Source organism: Lepus europaeus, chromosome 2 (assembly GCF_033115175.1).
Source record: "Lepus europaeus isolate LE1 chromosome 2, mLepTim1.pri, whole genome shotgun sequence".
In the NCBI taxonomy this organism is placed as follows: domain Eukaryota; kingdom Metazoa; phylum Chordata; class Mammalia; order Lagomorpha; family Leporidae; genus Lepus; species Lepus europaeus.
The window spans coordinates 145,472,151-145,489,821 of record NC_084828.1 but is presented as its reverse complement, the minus strand read 5'-3'; the positions used below and the strand labels follow the sequence as shown (position 1 = coordinate 145,489,821).

Below are 17,671 nucleotides of genomic sequence, written 5' to 3'. Positions count from 1 at the left end.
TGTTTTTGCCACCATGTTGTGGCTTTCCATGCCTGTGAGACTCTCATGGGCCTTTTAGCCAGATCTGAATGCCCCAAGGGTTGAGTGCTGTTTTGGGCGTTTGCCATTCTATGAGTCTGCTGTGCGTCCTGCTTCCCCCGCAGGATCATTCTCTCCCTTTTAATTCTATCCTTTATTATTTGCTTACACTGGTCTTATTTGCAAAATCTCTTCGACACTTACCCTATCTTTTTGATCGGTTGTGTACTTATACTTATCACTTTACCAAGTATGCTGGCATTGGTACATGCCTCCTTGATAAGATTGAGTTGAAATCCCCTGGCACATTTCTAGTTCCACCATTGGAGGTAAGTCTGAGTGAGCCTGTGCTGACCTATATATCTCCTCCCTCTCTTATTCCCACTCCTATGTTTAACAGAGATCACTTTTCTGTTAATTTTAAACACCTAAAAATGATTTTGTATTGATTACAGAGTTCAACCAGTGGTATTAAGTAGAACAAACAGAGCAACAACAACCACAACCACAAAATACTAAAAGGAATAAAATAGTAAGTAGCTCCTCAACAGTCTAGACAAGGGCTGATCATGTCATTGTCTCTCATAGTGTCCATTTCACTTCAATGGGTATCATTTTAGATGCTCGTTTAGTTGCCATCGATCAGGGAGAACATTGATATTTGTCCCTTTTGGACTGGCTTATTTCACCCAGCATGATGTTTTCCAGCTTCCTCCATTTTGTTGTAAATGCCTGGATTTCACTGTTTTTTACTGCTGTATAGTGTACCATAGAGTATATATCCCACAGTTTCTTTATCCAGTCATCCGTTGATGGACATTTAGGTTGCTTCCATGTCTTAGCTACTGTGAATTGAGCTGCAACAAATATTGAGGTGCAAATGGCTCTTTTTTTTCTCCCCTTTAATTCCGTTTGGGTAAATTCCAAGGAGTGGGATGGCTGGGTCCTGTGGTAGTGCTACATTTAGGTTTCTGAGGACTCTCCAAACTGTCTTCCATAGTGGCTTTACCAGTTTGCATTCTCACCAACAGTGGATTAGTGTCCCTTTTCCCCCACATCCTCTCCAGCATCTGTTGTTGGTTGATTTCTGTATGTAAGCCAATCTAACCGGAGTGAGGTGAAACATCATTGTGGTTTGGATCTGCATTTCCCTCATGGCTAGGGATCCTGAGCATTTTTTCATGTGTTTGTTGGCCATTTGGATTTCTGCTTTTGAAAAATGTCTGTTAAGGTCCTTGGTCCATCTTTTTATTGGGTTGTTTGTTTCGATTGTGTGGTGTTTCTTGATCATTTTATAGATTCTAGTTGTTAATCCTTTATCTGTTGTGTAGTTTGCGAATAACGTCTCCCATTCTGTTGGTTGCCTCTTCACTCTCCTGTTTCCTTTGCTGTAAAGAAGAACTTTTCAATTTGAGGTAATCCCATTTGTTTATTTTATCTTTGATTACCCGTGCCTCTGGGGTCTTCTCCAGGAATTCTTTGCCTATTCCAATATCTTGGAGGGTTTCCCCTATGCTCTCAATTAGTTTCATGGTGTCGTGGCGCATCTCTAGTTCTTTGATCCACGTTGAGTGGATTTTTGTATAAGGTGTAAGGTAGGGGTCTTGCTTCATACTTCAACATGTGGACATTCAGTTTTCCCAGCACCATTTGTTGAAGAGGCTGTCCTTGTTCCAGGGGTTGGTTTTAGGTCCTTTGTTGAATATGAGTTGGTTATAGATGTTTGGATTGATCCCCGGTATTTCTATTCTGTTCCATTGGTCTATCCATCTGTTTTTTTGTACCAGTACCAGGCTGTTTTGATTATAACTGCCCTGTGGTATGTCTTGAAGTCAAGCCCAAACCCAGCAGGAGGAAAGAAATACTAAAGATAAGAGAAGAAATAAACAGAATTGAAACCAAAAAAACAATATAAAAGATCAACAAAACCAGGAGCTGGTTCTTTGAAAAAATAAACAAAATTGACACACCATTGGCCCAACTAACCAAAAAAAGGAGAAGACCCAAATCTGTAAAATCAAAGATAGTAATGGAAATGTAACAACAGACACAACAGAAATAAAAAGAATCATCAGAAACCACTACAAAGAGATGTATGCTAACAAATTGGGGAACCTGGAAGAAATGGATAGATTCCTGGACACATACAACCTTCCTAAACTGAGCCGTGAAGATATAGAAAATCTAAACAGACCCATAACCATGGCAAAAATTGAATCAGTAATAAACACACTACCGAAAAAGAAGAGCCCAGGACTGGATGGCTTCACCGCTGATTTTACCAGACATTTAAAAAACAACTAGCCCCAGTTCTTCTCAAATTATTCAAAACAACAGAAAGGGAGGGAATCCTCCCAAATTATTTCTATGAAGCCAATATCACCTTAATTCCTAAGCCCAGAAAAGACACAACAGAGAAAGAAAACTAAAGACCTATCTCCCTGATAAACACAGATGCAAAAATACTCAACAAAGTTCTGGCAAACCGAATCCAACTGCACATCAGAAAGATCATTCACCCGGACCAAGTGGGATTTATCCCTGGTATGCAGGGATGGTTCAATGTTCGAAAGTCAATCAATGTAATACATCACATTAACAAATTGAGAAACAAAAATCATATGATTATCTCAATAGATGCAGAGAAAGCATTTGACAAAATACAACACCCTTTCATGATGAAAACCCTAAGCAAATTGGGGTTAGAAGGAACATTCCTCAACACAATTAAGACAGTCTATGATAAACTAATGGCCAGCATCATATTGAATGGGGAAAAGTTGGAGGCATTTCCATTGAAAATTGGCACTAGACAGGGATGCCCACTCTCACCACTGCTATTCAATATAGTCCTAGAAGTGTTAGCCAGGGCCATCAGGCAAGAAAAAGAAATTAAAGGGATACAAATGGGAAAGGAGGAAGTTAAACTATCCCTATTTGCAGATGACATGATACTATATATAGGTGACCCAATAAATTCCTATAAGAGACTATTGGAACTCATAGAAGAGCTTGGTAAAGTAGCAGGATACAAAGTCAATGCTCAGAAATCAACAGCCTTCATACACAGATAATGCCAGGGCCGAAGAAGAACTTCTAAGATCAATCTCATTCACGATAGCCACAAAAACAATAAAGTATCTTGGAATAAATTTAAGCAAGGATGTCAAAGACCTCTATGATGAAAATTACAAAACACTAAAGAAAGAAATACAAGACAACACAAAAAAATGGAAAAACCTGCCATGCTTATGGATTGGAAGAATCAATATCATCAAAATGTCCATTCTCCCAAAAGCAATTTACAAGTTTAATGCAATACCAATCAAAATACCAAAGTCATTCTTCAAAGACCTAGAAAAAACGATGCTGAAATTCATATGGAGAAACAGGAGACCGAGAATAGCTAAAGCAATCCTTTATAATAAAAACAAAGCTGGAGGCATCATAATTCAACCTGGTCTTTCAAGGGACCTAACTTACTTTATTGTTGGGTTCTCAAATGTTTCTCAGTCAGCCAGGGATATGTGAAGAGCTACTCTAACCATTTCACGACTCTCATTTCTAGGACATTTCAGTCACATTTTGGGCTTGTCACCACTTACTCTGACCAAGATGGAATACAATCTCAGATTATCAAAACTTTTGAGATTTCAGTATTTCCACCAAGTCTGCAGCTTCCAGTTAAATCTGTGGGCATTTAGAACTTATCCATATGAACTATATTCTAACAGCAAAGCTACTGGGTTTTGTAGTCAATGTCAACCAAACTCATCAACCAAACTGATGTGTGCATATTGCAAACACAGGCAAGAGGGTCACAGATTCTTTTTTTTTTTTTTTTTATGGCAGGCAGAGGGGACAGTGTCGTTGGATCACCCTCCAATGGCCGCCGCGGTAGGCGCATCACGCTGATCCAAAGCCAGGAGCCAGGTGCTTCTCCTGGTCTCCCATGCAGGTGCAGGGCCCAAGGACTTGGGCCATCCTCCACTGCCTTCCCGGGCCATAGCAGAGAGCTGGCCTGGAAGAGGGGCAACCAGGATAGAATCTGGCGCCCCAACCGGGACTAGAACCCGGTGTGCCGGCACCGCAAGGCATAGGATTAGCCTGTTAAGCCACGGCACTGGCTAGATTCCTGCTTCTATGTGAACCTCTATCAGTTTCTTAGGAAAAAATACTTCTGAAAAGGTTTACATTTGGTGAATTCCCAGAGTCTTGATGTAGATGTTCTTGACTACATTTTTCAGCTTTTTTTTTTTTTTTGACAGGCAGAGTGGATAGTGAGAGAGAGAGACAGAGAGAAAGGTCTTCCTTTTTTGCCGTTGGTTCACCCTCCAATGGCCGCTGCGGCTGGCGCATCTCGCTGATCCGAAGCCAGGAGCCAGGTGCTTCTCCTGGTCTCCCATGCGGGTGCAGGGCCCAAGCACTTGGGCCATCCTCCACTGCCTTCCCGGGCCACAGCAGACAGCTGGCCTGGAAGAGGGGCAACCGGGATAGAATCTGGCGCCCCGACCGGGACTAGAACCCGGTGTGCTGGTGCCACAAGGCAGAGGATTAGCCTGTTAAGCCACGGTGCCGGCCAACATTTTTCAGCTTTTTAAAAAACAAATAAAACAAAAAACCCCAGGAATATGTTGAATTTAATGATTTATTTATATATTAGAAAGGCAGAGTGACTGAGAGACAGAGATACCTTTCATCTGCTGATTCACTCCACAAATGGCCACAATACCTGGGGTCTGGGTAGGATGAAGCCAGGAGCTCTATTTGGCTCTGCCATGGTAGGTGGCAGGGGTCCAAACTTCCCAGTCTTACACTTTTTTTCAGTAGACAAGGACTATCTACCTCTTCATACTAACACAACCATTAGTCTTGACATCTTTATTTCAACTCATCTTTAATACAAATAATACCTGTGTTATTAGTTCATATCACAGAAAAGGAAATTAAGATATATGCAAAACACCACCAATTTAAAGATTAACTAGCAGTTTGTAAATTATATGGTTTGCCTTTTACCTCTAAAGACTTTTAATAGATATAAATACAAAAATTTTTAAGTACTAGTTAAATACCAGAATAGAAACAGGTATAGGTACAATGAGAACATGCGGAAAAGAATCTACTTATTGGAACTCAAGCATAGTAGACAGGATATAAAGATGAATCTCCATAATACATTTCATTTGGAAATGTTTTTAGAGATACAAATATCAGTAAAATGTATAAATACTTAGGACATTTCATTACACTAAAAGCCTTTTTTGCAGATTTGTTACTAATGTAACTTACTCTCTTGCCGGTACCCCTTCCCACTGGAGGATGTGCCTCAGCAGCTTGACGAATTGTACAAACCATTAGCTCTATAAGAGCACTCTCTTGTCGGTCCGACATCGCTAAGGCAAGACAAAATACACGAATATGAGTAGACAGTTTTATAAAAAGCATATATTAAAAATGAACACACTTATAAAAAACTCCAAACATCATTACTGATTATATTAGGGTTAAAGTTAAGTTCTCTACATAGTAATCTTTTTCCTTTTTAAAAGAATATGTATTTGCTGTCATAAATAAAACAAGAGGTACATAAATTAAAGAAAAAGATAATAAACTCTGGTTTCTTTCAATGTTATTCTGGCTAGGCAATGCAAACATTTTACTGTATTTCCTTCTATATCATTTCAGAACTTATAATAAGGCTTTTCTTTTTTAAATTTTTTAAATTAATTATTTTATTTTTTTTGAAAGGCAGAGTGGACAGTGAGAGAGAGAGATAGAGAGAAAGGATTTCCTTTTTGCCGTTGGTTCACCCTCCAATGGCCGCCGCGGTAGGCGCACTGTGGCTGGTGCACCGCACTGATCCGATGGCAGGAGCCAGGTGCTTCTCCTGGTCTCCCATGGGGTGCAGGGCCCAAGCACTTGGGCCATCCTCCACTGTACTCCCAGGCCACAGCAGAGAGCTGGCCTGGAAGAGGGGCAACCGGGACAGGATCGGTGCCCTGACCGGGAATAGAACCTGGTGTGCCAGCGCCGCAAGGCGGAGGATTAGCCTATTGAGCCGCGGTGCCGGCCTAGGCTTTTCTTTTTTGCTTGATGGAAAAGATCATGTCAAATGTTTTTGTCAAATTAAGACTTCTATTATCTTTCAAGACAATATAAACACAAACACCTTAAATATTATAAAATATTACTCAATTTATGTATCACAGTTTAGTCAATCTTCTTCTATTTATGGTCTCAAATTATTTCCAGATTTTTGATACCATGAGTAATATAAATATTAATACATATGTAATGAAACTGATTTATTTCTGTAGAATAAATTCATGAGAGTAATGGCTCAATGGGCAAAATTTTGACACAAATCATAAGATTTTTTCCTGCAATTTTTCATTCAAACTGCCATGGTGAGAATGTTTGGTTTTTTATATCCTTACTGGCCCTTTACATTATAAACCCATCTAATGGTATTTCATTGTTATATTGATCCTTCTATTAATTAGTAAAGTGACATACATTTTATTTATTTTTTTTTTTGCACAATATTTTCCTATTTATTCTTTGCCTACTTTTCTACTGTTGCTAATCTTTCTTACCCATCTAGGGAGAACACTTTTATATTAGGGGTAGAAACCTTGTCTTTTGAATGATGCAAGTATTTTCTCCCAGCTTATCCTTTTTTTTTTTTTTGACAGGCAGAGTTAGTGAAAGAGAGAGAGAGAGTGAGAGAGAAAGGTCTTCCTTCCATTGGTTCACCCCTCAAATGGCCGCTGCGGCCGGCGCGCTGCGCCAATCCAAAGCCAGCAGCCAGGTGTTTCTTCCTGGTCTCCCATGTGGGTGCAAGGCCCAAGCACTTGGGCCATCCTCCACTGCACTCCCGGGCCGCAGCAGAGAGCTGGACTGGAAGAGGAGTAACTGGGACAGAATCCAGTGCCCCAACCGGGATTAGAACTTGGGGTGTCGGCACAGCAGGCAGAGGATTAGCCTAGTGAGCCGCGGTGCTGGCATCTCCCAGCTTATCTTTTGTTAAGACTCTTCACAGTGTGTTTTATCAGACAAAAATTGTTTTTTTTTTTTTTAACCAAGTCACATCTGTCTCCTTTTGTTTTAAAGCTTTTTAAAAAATTGCCTATGTCCTAGAAATTAAAAGAAATACATTCCTAACTTCTTCCTTTTTCTTTCTGTCTCTATTGATTTCACTTGTTCTTTAACTCTTCTTTCCTCCTTTTGCTCTTTGTTCCTCTCACTCACTTTTGTATCTTTAACCTGTTTGGCATTTATTTATGCCAATTAAGATGAAGTATAGGCCTAATTATTCCTACCAGATATAGAGACAATTACACCTCCACCACTATTAAATAAACCAGACTTCTCTGTTGAGTTCAAATCATTTAAAAATATGTTTTAAGCCTTTCATATATGATTTCATACTTGGGCCTATTTCTGAATTATTTATTAAGTTCTACTAATACACATACATGTATGTGTAGTTTTAAATTTTTATTTATTTGAGAGGCAGGGGGAGGGAGAGGTAAGAAGGAGAAAGTGAGGTGGAGGAGAAGGGGAGAGTCAGAGGGAGGGAGAGAAGGAGGAAAAAGGAGAGAAGAGGGGGAAAAACAGACGGGTAGAGAAAACTCACATTATTTGGTTTACTCCGCAAATGCCCACAATGGCTGGGGAACCAAGTCTAAGAACTCAACCCAGGTCTCACTTGCGGGTGGCAGGAATCACTTCAGCAACTGTCAGCTACCTTCTAATGTTTACATTAGCAGGAAGATGCAAAAAGTATCTGGAGTAGGAGTCAAATTCAAGTACTCCAATGTAATTTGTGGGCATTCTAACCAGCATCTTAAGTACTAGGCCAAACACCTGCCCCTATTTCTATATTTCTGTGACATCATCTGTTTTTATTGGATATTTATAATCTGCTACAACCTAATATATAACTAATTTGAATATTTAAGATTCCCTCACCTAGTGCTTTTCCTGTTTTTTAATTTCTACAATACTAATAGCAAATAATTTATTATTTTCTATGTATAAGACACTATTGTAAGTAGTTTATATATACTAACTTGCTTTTATCCAGAAAACAATTCCAAGATGGGAATTAATATCCTTAATTTACAGATGGGGAAATCTTAAACAACTTTTCAAAGCATTCATACAGTAGTACACTCCATATGAACCGGGTAGTCTGATTCCAGAGTCAGTGCTCTTAAGCTTTAACACTACCGTTTTAACAGGAGCTTAATATTCTCATAAACTTTAAAATCCTTTTGCTTAGCTTCTGTTCCCATTTAATCCCTGAGAACTCTCACAAGTCACTGCAATTATGACTGGTATCCTGTGAAAATTATATATTACACTTACAAGACTGGTATTTTTGTATGCTTTTCTATTAAGAACATAACACAACTCTTCATTTTTTAGATCTCTTTTATGCTAGTTAACAAAACAGGTCTCCTTCAGAAAGACTTTGTGCTTTCCTGTTGAATTCATTCCTATACATTTTCAAGATACGGATACTGAGGATAATTTTAATAATTTACAGTTCTATCTTTCTCCCTACTTCCACATACTTACATATGTTGAAGACCAATAGATTTAAACGTTAGAGAAACATTTAAGTCTAAAAAAAACCATAACTAACCTATGAGAGTTTAAAAGTTTACATTAACTATTTTAAAATGTATTAGAGAAAAGCAATGAAAAGGTAAACAAAGACAATAACCTGTACTTTATTCTTTGCCAAAATTATTCTGCACAATAATGTGTTATGTACATCTTAATTCAGTCATTTTTATTTTAACTGTCTTAGGGAAACACATGAACTACAGCTTATCTCGGAAAAACTCAAAGCTTTTCCATCTATACTCCCATGATCTAATGCCTAACAATGTCACAAAGCTTTACACTCAGGAACAACTATATTTCTATTTTTAAGATTCCAAAATTCCGTAATGTTTTACATTTGGCCGGGAATAAATGAACAACAATTTTACCACTGAATTAAGTGAATTTTCATTTATTTAGGAAGAAAATCCAGTCTTCTAGAAAGTGAGGAGACACACAAGTCTCCCGTACACAGGAAAATCCACCGAAACTTCTGCAGTGTCCCAAGTCAACAATTTTGTTAATTTATTCTCTCACTTGAAAACATCCATTTAGAAATTTTTCCTCAATGAGGAGATACGGTAGACTCAAAAGCAGTTGGAATTCAACTGAAATAAATCTTTTGGGATATGATAGCAAAAATAATAAAACTGAAAGCAAAGCAAGCCTTAAGTAGTAGACAAAAGATAGCTACAACCGTAACAACAAACAGGTATTTGGTTCACATTGTAACTACAAATCTTCTTACTCTTGGGACTTTTTTTTTTCTTTCAATATTATCTCTATTTCCTCAGTATTAATTTGACACTTCCCATGGCTCATCACTACCCATTAGTTTCCTATTCCTAAAGGGCCTCTTCAGGTCTTCTGTCAGGAGTCAACTGAAATATGGATCTCTCTTTGTTGTTATCATTTTGAACATTTTGACTGTTTATTTGTGTTTGCCTTCTCTGCGAGAATGTATGTTCCACATGGAAGTGAGCTGACCTGGTTTAATACTGTTCCTATAGTATTTAAGTTAATATTTGGCATTTATAATCAAGATATATATATTTTTTTTTTGACAGGCAGAGTGGATAGTGAGAGAGAGAGAGGTCTTCCTTTTTGCCGTTGGTTCACCCTCCAATGGCCGCCGCGGCCGGCGCATCACGCTGATCTGAAGCCAGGAGCCAGGTGCTTCTCCTGGTCTCCCATGCAGGTGCAGGGCCCAAGGACTTGGGCCATCCTCCACTGCCTTCCCGGGCCATAGCAGAGAGCTGGCCTGGAAGAGGGGCAACCGGGATAGAATCCGGCACCCCAACCGGGACTAGAACCCAGTGTGCCGGCGCCGCAAGGCGTAGGATTAGCCTGTTAAGCCACGGCACCGGCCCAAGATATATTTTTTAAAACATTTATTTATGTACTTATTTGAAAGGCAAAGTAACTGAGAGACCCAGGCATTCCATCTGGGTCTTGAACATGGGTGGCATGGGCCGTCTTCCACTGCCTTCCCAGGCACATTGGCAGGAAACAGAATAGCTGGGACTCGATGCCTGTGTCCAAGCAATGGCTTAATCTGTTGTGCCACAACACTGGTCCAGTACACTGAATTGTTATTATAATTTTTTAACGATTTACTTATTTATTTGAAAGACAGAGAGGGGAAGAAAGGGAGAAAGATCGTCCATCTTCTGGTTCACTCCCCAAATCACTGCAATGGCTTGGGCTGGGCCAGACAAAAGCTAGGAGCTAGGAGCTAGGAGCTTCTACCAGGACTCCCACAGGGTCCCAAGAACTTGAGTCATCTTCTGCTGCTTTTCTAGGTGCATTAGAGAGTTGGATCAGAAGTGGAGCAGCCAGAATTCAAACCAGTACCCATACGGGATGCTGGAGCCACAGGCAGTAGCTTAACCTGATACACCATGACATGCCCCACTGAATATTTTTTAAATGATGAATGAAGCAGTTATTTCTACTTTGAAGAATTTATTCACATTTACTTCACCCATCAACTGGATCATAGAATTTTAGCACCAGAAATGACCAACGAAAATTTTCTAGTGACAGTTGCTGATTTATAGTTGAAGAAACTGAGAGACCCAGAGCACTTACAACTTGGTGATAGCTGCCTTCTTATCTGATGGCTGAGCTGTTAACAAAAAACCAGACTTTCACATAACACTAAAATTTATCCAGCTTTGTGACTCCCAAACAGAAAAAAAAAATTCCCTTAAAAACACTGTAAGGGGGTCGATGCTGTTGTGTAGCAGGTTAAGCCAGCACCTGCAGTGATGGCATCCCATCTGGGGCCGAATAGAGTCCCAGCTGCTCCACTTCCAATCCAGCTCCTTGCTTAGGGCCTCGGAAAGCAGGGGAGGACGGCCCAAATGCTTGGGCCCCTGCACCCACATGAGAGACCCAGAAGAAGCTCCTGGCTTTGGATCGGTCAAGCTCTGGCCTTTATGGACATTTGGGGAGTGAAGCAGTGGATGGACGACTTCTCTTTGCCTCTGTCTCTCACTCTCTAACTCTGCCTTTCAAATAAATTAAAAAAAAAAAAAAGCCACTGTATGATAATCTTAAGGCTACTGTCTACTGTGATTTAAGGTGATGTTGGTAGTCTTACACAATGTATGTTTTCCCAGATTTAAGTCCTACATTTCCAAGTGCTTAACTTAGACTTTTCTCCAACGGAATTTTATCATACTTCACCTATATAAAATATAACTTAATTTCTAGTTAGTCTTGAAAATAGGTTAGTGGCAGCATTTTGAAATCAATTTGGATGCCTTTCTATACCAAAGTTTATAAATAACACAGCATATAAATGAAGAAACATGTTAAAAATTGAGTGATTATGTGAATATGGTCTGTACTTGTCATGTCTAATTTCTCAGCTCTTTCCTACCCAGATTCAATACCATAAAACTGACTTAAGACTTTTCTCATCTTATAAATCACTTTTCTAGCTAAACTACACCAACCAACTCCAAGCCAAACCAAATCAACATCTTGAATAGAAGTCAGAGAAACTCAATTTCAAGTGAATTTAAACCAGAAACACCTTATTGAGCCTACTACTACGTACATAGAATATAGTAAATGTACTGAGATTACCCTGTTGACTGAAACAGTAATTATCATTTATTGATTTACATCTTATTTACATGGTAGTAAAAAGTTAGTAAGAGAGCATACCACCCTTGGAGCTTCCTGTCACCCTTCTCCACGGAAATAACCTTTTAGAACTTGAAGAGATATAAAAATAAGACTTAGAATCTGAAATCAAATTTCTTACCTACTCTAGTATTTTACTAATTTTATACCCATGAGCAAGGGAAGGAAAATTGATGGAATGTAACACTACATTCTATGCTGTGGCCCTCTGCTCATATATTGATTAGGCAGTAGTGATTAGAAGGAGAATTGATACTTACTAGAAACTATAATTTTAAGATAAAAAGATTAGTTAGATTTAGAATGTATGAAGTCAGTGAACTCAGCATGAGTAAACAGAAAGGAAAAAAATTAAGAATAGTAGTTTATGTGTCTGTGATCACAAAAGTGAAAGGAAGCCAGAGTAGAGCCAGGGGTTTAACCTAGTAAGTAGAAGGCCCTTTCAACTTAGTAACAGGGAGGACTATCTTCTTTTAATTAATTAATTAACTTGAAAAGGTAGAGTGACAGAGAGGGAGAGAAAGAGAGATCTTCTATCAGCTGATTCACTCCCCAAATGGTTGCAATGGGTTGCCAGGCCAAAGCCACAAGCCAAGAATTCTATCTAGGTTTCCCACATGGGCACAGGGGAACAAGAACGTGGGCCATCTCTGCTGCTTTCAGGCAAATTAGCAAGAAGCTGGATCGGAAATAGAGCAGTTGGGACTGGAAAGGGACTCCAACATGAGAAGACAGTATTATAAGTGGTAGCTTAATCTACTGCACCACAATGATGTCCCCTAAAAAACTGTTTCTTTATATTCTGAAGTCCAGGTTTTCAATGCATTCTGGCCTTACTTACATCAAAGTATCATTCACCTCCTGGGATTATTACTGTTTAAATTAAATAACAGTTTTTAAAGCACTATTATGGGCTAGTTTGAAAACTTAGTATATGCTGTGTAGGAAAAAACATTCTGAAGAACTTTTTGCTGTGCATACTACTCTGAAATGTGTGAAATGATGCATTTTTCAGAAATTCTTAGCTACTATTTTCTCATATTCTTCAAATAACTAGGTATATAACCCTTTTACTGATTTCCTAACCTTACAGCAAGTATTACAAAAAAGAGTATGTTGGGGGAGGATCCAAGATGGCGGAATAGGAAGGGAGCACATTGATATTCTTCAGCAAGACACAGGTTAATAAAAGTGGAGATACTGCAGGGTCAAGGAAGAGTAGGGGAAGAAACAGCAGAGGAAACTCTTCTGGAACTAGTGATTCACAGTGGACCTGCGTGGAGAGCGTGGGAGCCCAAGTTCGGGACACCAGCGGCAGACTCAACGCACCAGCGCTGGAACGCGAGCTGTGCAGAATTACTTCCCTTTTGAATCAACAAAAGAAAGAGACATTTACCACACCTAACCTGGGAGTGTCATTTGACACACCCTCAACCCTGAGGAACCAAACACAGCTCTCAGTCCACACCCATCTCAAGCCTCTAAGGCTCCACCAAAAGCAGACAGTCCACTTAATCTAGAGTCATAGTGTAACAAGAAAAAAAAAAACACCACAGTGAAGAAACCAAATATCTCCAACATGCCAAACAACAAATGCAAAAACCAAGCTAACAAGAACAAGGAAGACACTATGACGCCCCCAAATGAAAAAGACACCCCAATTCAAGATTATGAAGATGATGAGATGGAAGAAATGCAAGAAGCGGATCTCAAACAATTGATAAGAACATTAAGAAGTTCTCAGAAACAAATTCTTGAACTACAGAAATCCTTAAAGGACAAGATAGAAAATCTCTCTCGTGAAAGTGAAATATTAAGGAGGAATCAAAATGAAATGAAACAACTAGTGGAACAAGAAATGGTGATTGTGACGAGAAATCATAATGAAATGAAGAATTCAATAGATCAAATGACAAACACATTAGAGAGCCTTAAAAACAGAATGGGCGAAGCAGAAGAGAGAATATCAGACTTAGAAGACAGAGAACAGGAAAGGAAACAGGCAAACCAAAGAAAAGAAGAAGAAATTAGAAATCTAAAAAATATGGTCGGGAATCTACAGGATACTATTAAAAAATCTAACATTCGGGTTCTAGGAGTTCCTGAAGGCATGGAGAGGGAGAAAGGATTAGAAGGCATTTTCAGTGAGATACTAGCAGAAAATTTCCCAGGTTTGGAGGACAGAGACATCTTAGTACAGGAAGCTTATAGAACCCCTAATAAACATGACCAAAAGAGATCCTCACCACGACACATTGTAATCAAACTCACCACAGTGAAACATAAAGAAAAGATTCTAAAAGGTGCAAGAGAGAATCGTCAGATTACTCTCAGAGGATCTCCAATTAGACTCACAGCAGACTTCTCATCAGAAACCCTACAAGCTAGAAGGGAATGGCGAGACATAGCCCAGGTACTAAGAGAGAAAAACTGCCAGCCCAGAATATTATATCCTGCAAAGCTCTCATTTGTGAATGAAGGTGAAATTAAGACTTTTCATAGCAAGCAGAAACTGAAAGAATTTGTTGCCACTCATCCTGCCCTGCAAAAGATGCTTAAAGATGTGTTACACACAGAAACACAGAAACATGGTCACCAATATGAAAGAAGGTAAAGGAAGGAAACCTCACAGCAAAAGATCACAGGAAGCTCAATTTCTCTTTGACATAGAATTAAACTCTGATGCACTGTTAAATCAATGTGTTAAAGTAATATATTATGTTCTCTTGATGTCTGTTAAATTCTAATTGTTCAAAAACAGCTGAATTTTTATTAAGAGCTATGGGTTATTTAACTATGTGCTTATTTTCAAAGACTTGAATAATCACCTTGTAACAATGATCAAATTTGGTCTATGTTATGTCATGATTTTAAGGAATCTTAGTTCAACCAGATATTTTGGATTTTGATATTGGTCTATTATGCTATGTTATATGTGCGTACATATTGTATGTCCACATGGGGAAATTTTATTGAGTTTTATTTTAAATGGCTTTTAGATAAGATTGTCCATAAATTTAAGCTGCTAAAATCAATCAAAGATACATTTTAATTTGTGTGACCTGAATCTGTGTATCATATGTTTCAAACTTGTTGGTAGAAAGAAACTAAAAACATTTTATATGGTTGTGCTTAAGTTTACTGGTTAAACAAACTACACCATCTTAGATATTTAAGAGGTGTTTTCAAATACATGATTCTTAAAATTTATAGAAGGCATTGGACCTTCTGGTAAATGTTTTATTAAGTTCTTATCTAAGGGTTGAAACGGTTTGCTAAGTATTCATGTAATATTGCTATTGTCAGCAAGTGATCTAGGACTTGCTCCCTCATTTCTCTATTCTAAGCCCAACTTGTTCTTTCATTTCTCTATTCTCTTCAAGGTAGGGAACTAATTCTATTATGAAGGAATCTGTAGGACGCACAATTTAATCTTTAGACCTTATAAGAGATGGCTAACATTTTTCTGTAATAGCATAGCCAAAATAAGAACTTAAATAATAATCTCATAGCTAGATTCACATCGCCATCAGCAAAGTATACAGTAAGTAAAAAAAAAAAAAAAAAAAAAAAAAAACCTCCCTTTCAGACCAAAGGGAAAGAAAGTTTTTAAGTGAGAATATAATTTTCCTCATGGGCATTGTCTACCTTAGAAAAACTACTACAGAACATGCCTGTGACTATAGACTTGTAGTTCAGGCCACCGAAGATTAGAGATGGGATACGGGCACTCCCTTGACTTGCATCCTCTGGTCTGCTTTAACACAAACCAGGAGGAAAAGAAAGCTAGGCATCAGAAGCAATGGGTGGCAGGCCTATTAATGGCTGATCTGTACGGTGATCTGCCCTCAAGGAGACCCAACAGGCCAGTCCACTGCAGTGGCTTTCAATGTGGTAAGCCTGGGCTTCAGCAGAAGTCAGCTTGTGAAGAGCCCTGGCAGCTCTGCCAAGAGTTGGATCACTGGAAATGGACCTGCCCTGGAGTCGAAGGATGCCCAGGTCAGAGCCACAGATCTTATTGGCTCTAAGCTGAAAAGCCCTTCACTCAGCCCAACTTCCAAAGTGACCACTGCAGCTGAGGGGATGGCCAAGTAGGGTCAGCAACATTGCAGGCAGAACTGTACATTTCTTGTTAGAGATGCCACCTGCCTTTACCTGGCCAGCTCTCCTCCCAGGCCAGCCAAGTAATGAAAGTCAACAGAGTGCCTTCCCCTAGGAGGTTCACACCTCCCTTAGGATATACCCCATGTGAAGAGATAGATAGGTCTGGGCCTCTTAACTTACAAGGCCTAAAGCCCACCAGAATATTATCAAGCCCCTTCTATCAGGTTCTATTTGCCTCTCAGTCAGAAAACTTAATTGTAGCTTAGACAGCACCTTTCTTAGCTCCTCTAATAATGACTCTGTCCTTTGTTCTAGACCCTGTCTAGTGCACTTGGGCCTCATTCCTTTGTAATCATAACCTCTACTCTACCACCAATGGCTCTACTCCCAACCTGTGTGTACTGATGGTCCTCTTCCCCACTTAATGCTGTATAATTGTTCAGACCTGGTAAATGCCACTCTTAGGATCATTGGTTACTATCCTCACCCTGTCTTTTATGACCTTGTCTAAATATGATCAGAGTCAGCGAACTTGGAAGGCTTCCATAGCCTTGGCAACTCATGACGACAGCCTAGGGTGGTTACTGGTGCCATAAACTAGAGTGTCAATTTGTTGGGTCAACAACAGGAGCCACTGAGCGCTTGCTCCTCATGTGGGATCTCTGTCCTTAATGTACTGTACATTTTGATTTAATGCTATAACTAGTACTCAAACAGTATGTTTCACTTTGTGTTTCTATGTGGGTGCAAACTGTTGAAATCTTTATACTAAATCGATCTTCTGTATATAAAGAGAATTGAAAATGAATCTTAATGTGAATGGAAGGGGAGAGGGAGCGGGAGAGGGGAGGGTTGCGGGTGGGAGGGAAATTATGGGAAGGGGAAGCCATTGTAATCCATAAGCTGTATACTGGAAATTTATATTCATTAAATAAAAGTTAAAAAAAAAAGTGCCAGGAAAAAAAAAAAAAAAAAAAAAAAAAAAAAAGAGTATGTTTAAGGTCTAATTCAATTCTTATGCATCAAAATATGTTTCAGGTTCATATATACATATAGCAGAAAGATTCTAGATGTACCACTTCTTTTATATTAATCATATATTTAATGTAAAACACCTTAATATTTTTAAATTACTAATTAAAATTATCAATTTAGTATTTTAACAAAAGGTATTTTGTGACTGAAATCAACATAAAGAAGGCTTTCTTGAATCTTATACCATGCTTACATGGATTCTAAAACACTCAAGGCACATGGCAGTAGTGTTAATATAGAAAGCTGTTATAAGCTATTGGAATATCTTTGCTGTTACAGGAAAGGAATTATTCTTTTGGCAAAAAGACAGCATGCTTGCAGGTATTCATTTTTAAGTGATATATACATTATGGTATGATTATCAACAGAAACTCAAAATGTTAAACATGAGAATACTATACCTTCCTCTCCTTGAACAGGTTCTTCTAATAGTAACTCTGTCATACATTCCCAGTCTTTTAACAGTTCTTGAGAGCTCTCCCACAAACTGTCCACCAAGTAGGCTGCATGCTCATGTAACTAAAATTAACAAATCAAGTGTGACTAAAGGATATTTAATAAAAAAAAACTGGCAATATTTTCAGTTAACAAATGATTTCCTTCATAATTGAAAATGACTTCATCTCAATGACTCCAAGAACCATTTAGAGAACAACATAATGCACAGTTCATAATCCACTGTCAATAATGTAGATACAATACATACAATTATATTAAACATTTACAGTGGTAAGATGTC

At 38.7% G+C, this 17,671-nt stretch overlaps 1 protein-coding gene across 5 annotated transcripts in view; it reads right to left on the bottom strand.

Annotated features, from left to right (window-relative positions):
• STAG1 (STAG1 cohesin complex component) overlaps positions 1 to 17,671 on the bottom strand; it is a 362,716-nt gene that overhangs the window by 71,456 nt on the left and 273,589 nt on the right. For all 5 annotated transcript variants that reach the window (XM_062214276.1, XM_062214273.1, XM_062214286.1 and 2 more), the window contains 2 exons: positions 17,334 to 17,451; positions 5,311 to 5,414 (listed from right to left, as the gene is read on the bottom strand). In XM_062214276.1, the coding sequence (XP_062070260.1) occupies positions 5,311 to 5,414; positions 17,334 to 17,451 (222 nt within the window). The remainder of the gene's footprint in view (positions 1 to 5,310; positions 5,415 to 17,333; positions 17,452 to 17,671) is intronic.